A 9,727-nucleotide genomic window follows, 5' to 3' on the forward strand; every position below is an offset into this window, starting at 1 on the left:
GTGGGACGCTGAAGCGACGGTTGCGAAGATGCTAAACTGGGCTTCCGAGAAAATGTGTTTGGACTTTGAAATGTTTTTTCTTTTTAAATTTATTTTAGTGATATTATTTTTTGGAAGCGTTGAAGATGTAAAATGTAGGATATCAAAATGCCATTTTATGGAGGATGTTTGGCTAAAATTTAAAAGCTTGCTTATAAACAAATTTACCTTATAAAAAACACGAGAAGTAAGAGTTGCAAGGAAGCAAGTTAAAATATACGAAATTCAACCTGACATTCGAGATGTATATATTAAATCCGTCGACAAAGATATACACGAGTCTTGTGATGCGAACCCCGTAGCAACTTAGACTATGAACTCCACAACTAGATTGATGTGGAACTCAAGAACGTCAATTGATAATCAGTTTGGACTTGAATCCAATAAGATGAAACAAAGAACCCAAAGATAACGATGATGCAATGAACCCCTTGCTTACAAAATGAAGAACCCACGATCCAATGTTGAACGCCACAAGGAATTATCTTTGATAAGTTTTAAATTATTGTTCAAAGAAGAACAAATTGGAAGAAAGCAAAAATCTCTCTTGAATTTAATAATAATTGTCAAAAAAAGTCCATTACAATGTAATGGAGAGAGTATTTATACTAAAACTAAAATCGTAGCTAAAATCGTGCAAAATCGTCAAAATATGGAAAGAAGTCTAATTGATATCAAATTCTAACAAAATAAGAAAATTCGCGAAAAAGGAAAATTCTACCAGACTCGAGGAAACCCTGCATGGGTCTGTGCAGCCGCACCACTTTAAAATCATGCGGCCGCAGGCCGCATGGTTGTTACTTTGACCTCCGTCTTTCATCCGCTTGTTTTGAGTTGATCTACTTTGATTTGGCTTTCGACCCAAATACGAAACTTGTCCCATTTTGAGTCCCGAATATCGTCCCATCAATGGTTTCTTGAACAGGCAATCCCATCGCTTGTTTTACTTACTTTGCTCTCGATCATGTCATTGGTCTGCTTTCGATAATCAACGGGTCTCGACTCGAACTCGCTGTCTTCAAGCTTAATTCTTGGATCACATCATCCCCTTCCTTTTCAAAAGAATTCGTCCTCGAATTTGCACTTGCATCGAAAAGGGAAATATCAGTAACGTTAAATGTAGCCAATACATTATATTCACCTGGCAAGTCCACTTTGTAGGCATCATCGTTGATCTTATTGGTCGCATGGAAGAAATTGTCGGCCCTCGAGGAAACCCTACATGGGTCTGTGCGGCCGCACCACTTTAAAACCATGCGGCGGCATGGTTGTTACTTTGGCTTCCGTTTTCATTCGCTTGTGTTAAGTTGATCTACTTTGAGTCGGCTTTCGACCCGATCACGAAACTTATCCAATTTTGAGTCCCGAACATCTTCCCATCAATGGTTTCTTGAACGAGCAATCCCATCATTTGTTTCACTTGCTTTGCTCTCGTTCGCGTCATCGGTCCGCCTTCGATAATCAACGGGTCTCGACTCGAACTCGCCGTCTTCAAGCTTGATTCTTGGATCACATCATCCTCTCCCTCTTCAAAAGGATTCGTCATCGAATCTGCACTTGCATCGAAGAGGGAAAGATCAACAACATTAAATGTAGTCGATACATTATATTCACCTGGTAAGTCCACTTTGTAGGCATTATCGTTGATCTTCTCGGTGACTTATAAAGAACCATCTCCTTGCGGTTGCAATTTGGACTTTCGCTGCTCCGAAAAACGTTCCTTCCTGAAATGCACTCATACCCAATCTCCGGGTTCAAATGTCACATGCTTCCGTCATTTGTTCGCCTTTGACGCGATGAGCTTGTTCTTCTCTTCAATTTGCGTACAGACCTTTTCATGAAGTGCCTTCACCATCTCAACTTTCCTCTTACCATCCATGCTACCTCGTTCATTCACAGGCACAGAAATAAATCCAATGGAGTTAGTGGATTAAATCCATACACAATTTCAAAAGGTGAATAAGAAGTAGTTGAATGTACAGGACGATTATAAGCAAACTCAATAAATGGCAAACAATCTTCCCAATTTCTTAAGTTTTTATTAATAACCGTTCGAAGCAATTGAGTCATGGTTACTACTTCAGTTTGACCATCCGTTTGTGAGTGACAAGTTGTAGAAAATAACAATTTAGTTCCTAACTTATTTCACAAAACACGCCAGAAATGACTCAAAAATTTAACATCCGACACAATACTCTTAGGGACTCCATGCAAACGTACTATCTCCCTAAAGAATAAATCAGCAATGTTAGTGGCATCATTGATTTTGTGACATGGTATAAAGTGTGTCATTTTAATAAACCTATCAACCACTATAAAGATAGAATCCCGACCTTTCTTTGCCCTAGGTAACCCCAACACGAAATCTATAGAAATATCCACCCAAGGTTCACTAGGTACAGGTAAAAGTGTATACAAGCCATGGGGTAAGACTTTTGATTTAGCCTATTTACAAGTTATGCACTTCTCACAAATTCGTTCTACGTCACTACGCATTTTAGGCCAATAAAAGTGTTCCCCTAACATATCTAAAGTCTTTTGAATCCCAAAATGACCCATTAGACCCCCCATTGTGTGCTTTCTTTACCAATAATTCACGCATTGAGCAATTTGGAATGCACAGCTTATTTTCCCTAAACAAATATCCTTCATGTCTATAAAATTTATCAACAGCCATTTTAGCACATGAATTATAAATGTTTGAGAAATCAATGTCATTTTCATACATGCTCTTAATATGCTCAAAACCAAATAATTTCGCACTTAAAGAGTTAAGAAGCACGTACCTTCGCAACAACGCATCTGCAACTACGTTTTCATTACCTTGTTTATACTTGATGACGTATGGAAACATCTCTTTCAACTTACCTTGACCCCACAAGTGCTTTAGGGATTCATGATTGGTGTGTATCACAAACTCTTTAGGCCACAAGTAATGCTGCCAAGTCTCCAATGCTCGAACAAGAGAATACAACTCCTTGTCATACGTTGGGTAGTTCAGTGCAGCTCCACTCAACTTTTCACTAAAGTAAGCAATAGGTCTCTTTTCCTGCATTAACACTGCTCCAATACCTATCACCGATGCATCACACTCAATCTCGAACGTTTTATCAAAGTTAGGTAATGTCAAAACAGGTGCTTTACACAACTTATCGTTAATGGTATTAAATGCATGTTCTTGTGCTTTCCTCTAGTGAAAACCTACGCTTTTCTTAACGATTTCAGTTAATGGTGTCGTGATTGCACTAAAGTCTTTCACAATGCGCCTATAAAAACTAGTCAGACCATGGAAGCTCCTAATCTCAATTATATTTTTAGGTGTTGGCCATTCTCTAATTGCTTTAATATTTTCCTCATCCACTTCTACCCCATTAGCACTAATAACAAATCCTAGGAAAACAACTTTATCCATGCAAAACGTGCACTTTTTAAAATTAGCATACAATTGTTCATTTCTTAACACAATAAGCACGCACTTTAAATATTCTAAATGCTCACATAGGTCTTTGCTATAGATTAAAATGTTATCAAAGTAAACTACAACAAATTTTCCTATGAAAGCGCGTAAAACATGATTCATTAAACGCATAAATGTGCTCGATGCATTTGTGAGACCAAACGGCATAACCTACCACTCATATAACCCATATTTAGTTTTAAATGCCGTTTTCCATTCATCACCCTCCGCATACGAATTTGATGGTACCCACTCTTAAGATTAATTTTACTAAAAACACAAGCACCATGCAATTCATCAAGCATATCATCTAGCCTAGGAATAGTGTGACGATACTTTACCGTAATATTGTTGATAGCTCTGCAGTCCACGTACATTCGCCAAGTCCCATCTTTCTTTGGCACCAATAGAACAGGTACAGCACACGGGCTCATGCTCTCCCTCACGTAACATTTGCTCATCAACTCCTCCACTTGTCTCTGAAGCTCCTTCGTCTCCTCGTGATTGCTTCGGTAAGGTGGTCAGTTTGGAATGACAGCCCCGGGTATGACGTCAATTTGGTGCTCGATCCCTCAAACTGGTGGCAATCCACTTGGCACCTCCTTCGAAAACACATCTTCGAAATCCTGTAACAAAGACTTAACCACGCTAGGAAGGGAGGTGTTAGACTCCTCAAGGGAGAGGAGAGACTTCTTGTAAACTAACAACACTTATCTCTTATCACCCAAAGCCTTTTTTAATTCACTCCCCCTAGCAAAGAAGTTCACTTTTGACTTTCTCTCCATTCAGCTGACTCTTTTTCTCTTCACTCAACTGACTCTTTTTCTCTCCTTTCACGTGACCTTTCTTTCTTTCCCCCTTCTCAACCACCTCACTATTTTCTCTCTTACTCATAGGTTCACTATCTTCTCTCCTTTTTGTAGATTCTTTCGCTCGCCTTTCTTCCTCATTTCTCAATTTTATTTGGTCTTCATACACATGCGTCAGTGTTAATGGCGCAAGAGTAATAGACCTCCCATCTTTGACAAAGCTATACCGGTTCCTATACCCATCATGTGTAACCTTCCTATCAAATTGCCAGGGTCTCCCCAATAAAATATGACCCGCTTGCATAGGCACCACATCACATACAACCTTGTCCCTATATCTCCTATTGAGAAATTAATTAACACCCATTTATTTACCCTAACTTCTCCACTCTCATTCAACCACTGCAATTTATAAGGCCTAGAGTGTCTCAATAATGCTAAACCCAATTTCTCAACTAAAGTTGTGCTAGCCACATTTGTGCAACTCCCACCATCAATAATCAAGCTACATACCTGATCGTGGATATGGCACCTGTGGAATATGTTTTCCCGCTGCTGCTCCGAATCATCTGTCTTGATTTGAGTGTCAAGTGCTCGCCTCGAGACCAACAGCTCTCCAACGGCAAACTCCGTCTCATCTTCATCACCAACATCCTCCAACACCGGCATGTCATCATACTCTCCTTCGCTCTCACTTACCACCTCTCCATTGTCCCGCAACACCATGGTTCGTTTGTTAGGACACTGAAATGCAATGTGTCCCGTCCCCAAACACCTGAAACACTTGATGTCTCGGCTTCGTGATGGTTGTGGTTCCAATTTTGGCGCTGTCCTACTAGCACTTTCTTCTTTTCCCTTCTGCCACCCACTTCTTCCTTTAGCTACTGCTTCACCCCCTTATTATTACCATCCCACTTCGATTTCCAATTTGGGTTAGAAGATGAAGTATTCACTGGCTGCCTCGCAGTCCCCTTCCTCTTCAGTTGTTTCTCTACTTTCATGGCTACATGCAACATGTCCTCCAACTCCACATAATGCTACAATTCCACTACATTAGCAATTTTATGATTTAGACCGTTTAAAAACCGTGCCACGGTAGCTTCCCGATCCTCCATCACATTTGTCCTAATCATGAGTATTTTCATTTTCTTGTGATAGTCCTCTACGTTCCTTAACCCTTGATACAGGCTCTGCAACTTCTGATGGATCTCTCTATAGTAGTGGTTAGGAACGAACCGCTTCCTCATTGACGCCTTCAAATCCTCCCAAGTACTAATTGGTCTTCCCCCACACCGTCGCTATGTAGTGATCCCACCAGGTCAGTGCGTAGTCAATGTACTCTAACACTGCTAACTTCACCTTCTTCTCCTCCGAATAATTATAGCACTCAAAAATTAATTCCACCTTCCTTTCCCACTCCAAGTACGCCTCTGGGTCACTCCTCCCTTCAAATTAAGGAATGGATATTTTGATACTGCCCATATTCCCATCCGTCTCATCGCCGTGATTATTCCTACCCCGTCATTTAGGCCTATCACCTCTATTCCTCATCCATCCCATTCCCACTTTTCCATACTCCTCATCATCCCATTCACTGTCAAATCAAATGCTTCCCGTTCTATCCTATGCTCCTGCCTCCCCGGCTTCCTGGCATTAGATACCTCCGTCCGCGGCTCCCTACTAAGATTAGCCACTAATGTATCCATCCTCATCATCCAAACTTCCTGCTTAGACCTCTAAGCATCTTCTTGACCCAGCCTATTTCTAACAACCCCAAAAGCAAGTTCAAACCGCTGTATTAAATCCTCTGATGAATTGTTGTGATAGTCGTGCCGGCTTGAGTTGGAACCTTCTTGTTCAGACATTCTCTCAATTTCTGCCTCACCAAATTTCATTCGGAATCACACAATTGGCTTTTACCCTCTAATGAGCTCACCACTCTACCTTTTACCACTCAATGCTTTCACCAAGAGCTTCCAAGAACAATAACGAACTCACAGGATTAAAACTTACGGATTCAACCCGAAACGTAAGTCAAGAGGATAATTTTCAAGGGATTTGGAAACAAATAGAATGAAATTTGAATGGACTCACTAAATTTCAACGGATCAATGGCTGAAATTGAAGAATTGAAGAAAAAATAAGAACTTTGGACTTTAGCAATTTGAATGTGAACTTGTTGGTAGCTAATCAAGCAATTAATAAATTTTTTTTTGACGTGAACACTAACTTTTTTTTTTTTAATATCCGGATGAACATTGACTTTTTTTTTAATATAAGAGATCATACTCCCAACGAAAAGTACGGATTGAAGGAATGAATTGAAGAATGACTCAAGAACAAGGAAGAAACTTGGAAATCAAGAAAACTACAACACAACCAAGAAAATTAAAGATAGAACTAGATTAAATTGGAATCTAAGCTCTGATATCAACTGATACGAATTCCGTAACAACTTAGACTACGAAACCCACAATTAGATTGATCTGGAACCCAAGAACGCCAATTGATAACCAGTTTGGATTTGAACCCAGTAAGATGAAACAAAGAACCCAAAGATAACAGTGATGCAATGAACCCCTTGCTTACAAATTGAAGAACCCACGATCTGGTGTTGAACGCCACAAGGAGTTATCCTTGATAAGTTCTAAATTATTGTTCAAAGAAGGACAAATTGGAAAAAAGCAAAAACCTCTCTTGAATTTAATAATAATTGTAAAAAAAAAAGTCACTTACAATGTAATGGAGAGAGTATTTATACTAAAGCTAAAATCCTAGCTAAAATCGTGCATAATCGTCAAAATATGGAAAAAAATCTAATTGATATCAAATTCTAACAAAATAAGGAAATTCGTAAAAAAGAAAAATTCTGCCAGATTTTTGTACCATGCGGTCACATGGAAGAAACTGTCGCCCCTCGAAGAAACCCTGCATGGGTCTGTGCGGCCGCACCACTTTAAAACCATGTGGCCGCATGGTTGTTACTTTGGCCTCTGTCTTCCTCCGCTTGTATTGAGTTGATCTACTTTGATTCGGCTTTCGGGCCGCATGGTACATTTCCATGCGGTCGCATGGAAGAAACTGTCGCCTCTCAAGGAAACGTTGCATGGGTCTGTGCGGCCGTACCACTTTAAAACCATGCCGCCGCATGATTGTTACTTTGGCCTTCGTCCGCTTGTATTGAGTTGATTTACTTTGATTCGGCTTTCGACCCGAACACGAAACTTGCCCCATTTTGAGTCCCAAATATCGTCCCATTAATGGTTTTTTGAGCGAGCAATCCCATCACTTGTTTCACTTGCTTTGCTCTCGATCGCGTCATCGGTCCGCCTTCGAAAATCAACGGGTCTCAACTCGAACTCGCCGTCTTCAAGCTTGATTCTTGGATCACATCATCTTGCCTACGTAGTAAATTATAAGCTAATATTATAAGTTTTGTAGAATAGTTGGCTTTCAGTGTTAACAAGTGTGATTCCTTGAGCTTTTTTTTAAGTGCATTTTTAAATAGTATTTTGATATCATTTCAATCACATATTCTTCAATAAAATAATATTACACGTAAATTCAATTTTTTAAAATTTTTTTTGACCACACGTTTCACGTCAATGGATTATTCAAAAATGTATTTTTATGAGAAAAATGGGGCTCAAAAAAGGGCTAAGATGAAAGAGCAATGCATTTTTCTTAGACAGTTCCCTTTGAAGCCCGACGAGCCCCTTTTACCTATTATCATTTTAAAAGTAATGGTCAATGGCTACGTGATCCCTTGTAAGCTCGATAGGCCCCTTTGACCTATTACTTCTATAAATAATAGTCATTTGACATTTTAGAAGCATTTTCACTATACAATCCTCCCTAACAAAGCTGAAATTATAACTAGAATGGATATGTGTAAATCCATCGAAAGTGTTTCTCTCCTCATACAATACTATAAGGTCATCAACAATTAGACGTATAATTTATATTCTTGAAGAGTGCACCTATCGTCGCACATTTGTATTTCTAGCATCCTAACCATAAAGCTTGCTTATGTACAAATTTTTTTCAATCTTGTTGGGCTAAGAATGAGGAGAAGGTTTTCACGAGGTGCGGAACTTCGAGGACAAACTTGTTCCCTGTTATCACACGTCGAGTATGTGTGAGTAGTTTAGAGGATTTCTTAATAAGCCTCATATTGTGAAATCCATATTTTGTGTGGCTTATAAGATGTTCAATCTTTCCCCTTATGTTTGATCAACATTGATGTAGATTATTATTTATTAAATGATATGGCAAGTTTTGGTTATGCTCGAACATTTTATCCCAAGGACATTTCTCATAAATCCCTTGCGATTCCACATCTGTTGTGCTCGAGCATTGAACCTCCCCAGGATATATGCTCGAGTACTTGCAGCTTTGCCGTATCCACATTTTCGAGGACCTATCCTCGAGCAAGAGTGGTCCTCGGGATAGTTTCTCCTCGTAGTCTACAATTGTTATTACTGACTCAATAAGACTGCTATGTAATTGGTACTCTAACTCTTACCATATTACTTCAACACATGACTTCCGCAAGGACTCTATCCCAAACATAATTATGGCATTGGTCCAACTCCTTCACCTAATAGGACTCCGAAGGATAGAGATATCTAGCTAGTTAAGTCCCACTAGGAGAACGTTACCTACTATTATAAATACAGAACTATGGGTCATTATTTAGGTACCCTTTCATTATTTTCAGTTTATAGCCTCACGCATATAATTCCCTTTCTGATTTAAGCATCGGAGGAGTGACAAGAACACACCTCGTTGTCTTTATTTCAGGTACCGGAAGACTACGATTGTGCTTATCTAAAGTTCTCAAGTTCAAAAAATCAACAAGTATGATTTTTGGTAGCATTATTAGCGCCGTCTGTGGAAAACGCTACCAAAAGCCATGGTTAACATGCGATCAGGTCTTCCTCCCGCAAGCTTATCCGCTCCCGTCCCTCATCCTACTAAAGATCAACCGGCTCATCAAGAAGAGTCGTCAGGAGTGCTCTCACCCCAGCCAGTAGTCGTCACAATTGAAACCTTCGAAGAGCTACGTCAGCAAGTTGCCACGCTTACGTAGCTGTTAAGTCAAAAAAAAATTTGCATTCGTTATCAGTACAGATAAAGCATCGTGGTTTTATGACTGATGCTCGAGCCCGACCACCAAACCCTGCAATTGGCAGAGTAGGGACCTCGGGTATTCGTAATATGGCTTCCGGCTCGAGATCGATTGCTATGGATTCCAGTGAGATTGCCTGAATCATTCAAGAAGGAATTACAGCTGACCTGCAACGGAATGCTCGGGGACCAACGGGTTTTACCCCTAACACTCCATTTACGCCGGAGATATTTCATATCCCCTGCCCGACAGATTCAAATATCCTTGCATTAAAGAATATGATGGGAGATC

The 9,727-nt window shown here is 39.8% G+C and overlaps 1 protein-coding gene across 1 annotated transcript in view; it reads left to right on the forward strand.

Moving 5' to 3' along the window:
* The window catches only part of LOC111406450 (LOB domain-containing protein 41-like), a 1,803-nt gene extending 876 nt beyond the window's left edge, over positions 1 to 927 (forward strand). Inside the window, exon 3 of the mRNA XM_023035875.1 lies at positions 874 to 927. Coding sequence (XP_022891643.1) covers positions 874 to 927 — 54 coding nt within the window. The remainder of the gene's footprint in view (positions 1 to 873) is intronic.
* Positions 928 to 9,727: the final 8,800 nt, after the last annotated feature.

The sequence above is a fragment of the Olea europaea genome, chromosome 12 (genome assembly GCF_002742605.1).
Source record: "Olea europaea var. sylvestris chromosome 12, O_europaea_v1, whole genome shotgun sequence".
Lineage (NCBI taxonomy): Eukaryota > Viridiplantae > Streptophyta > Magnoliopsida > Lamiales > Oleaceae > Olea > Olea europaea.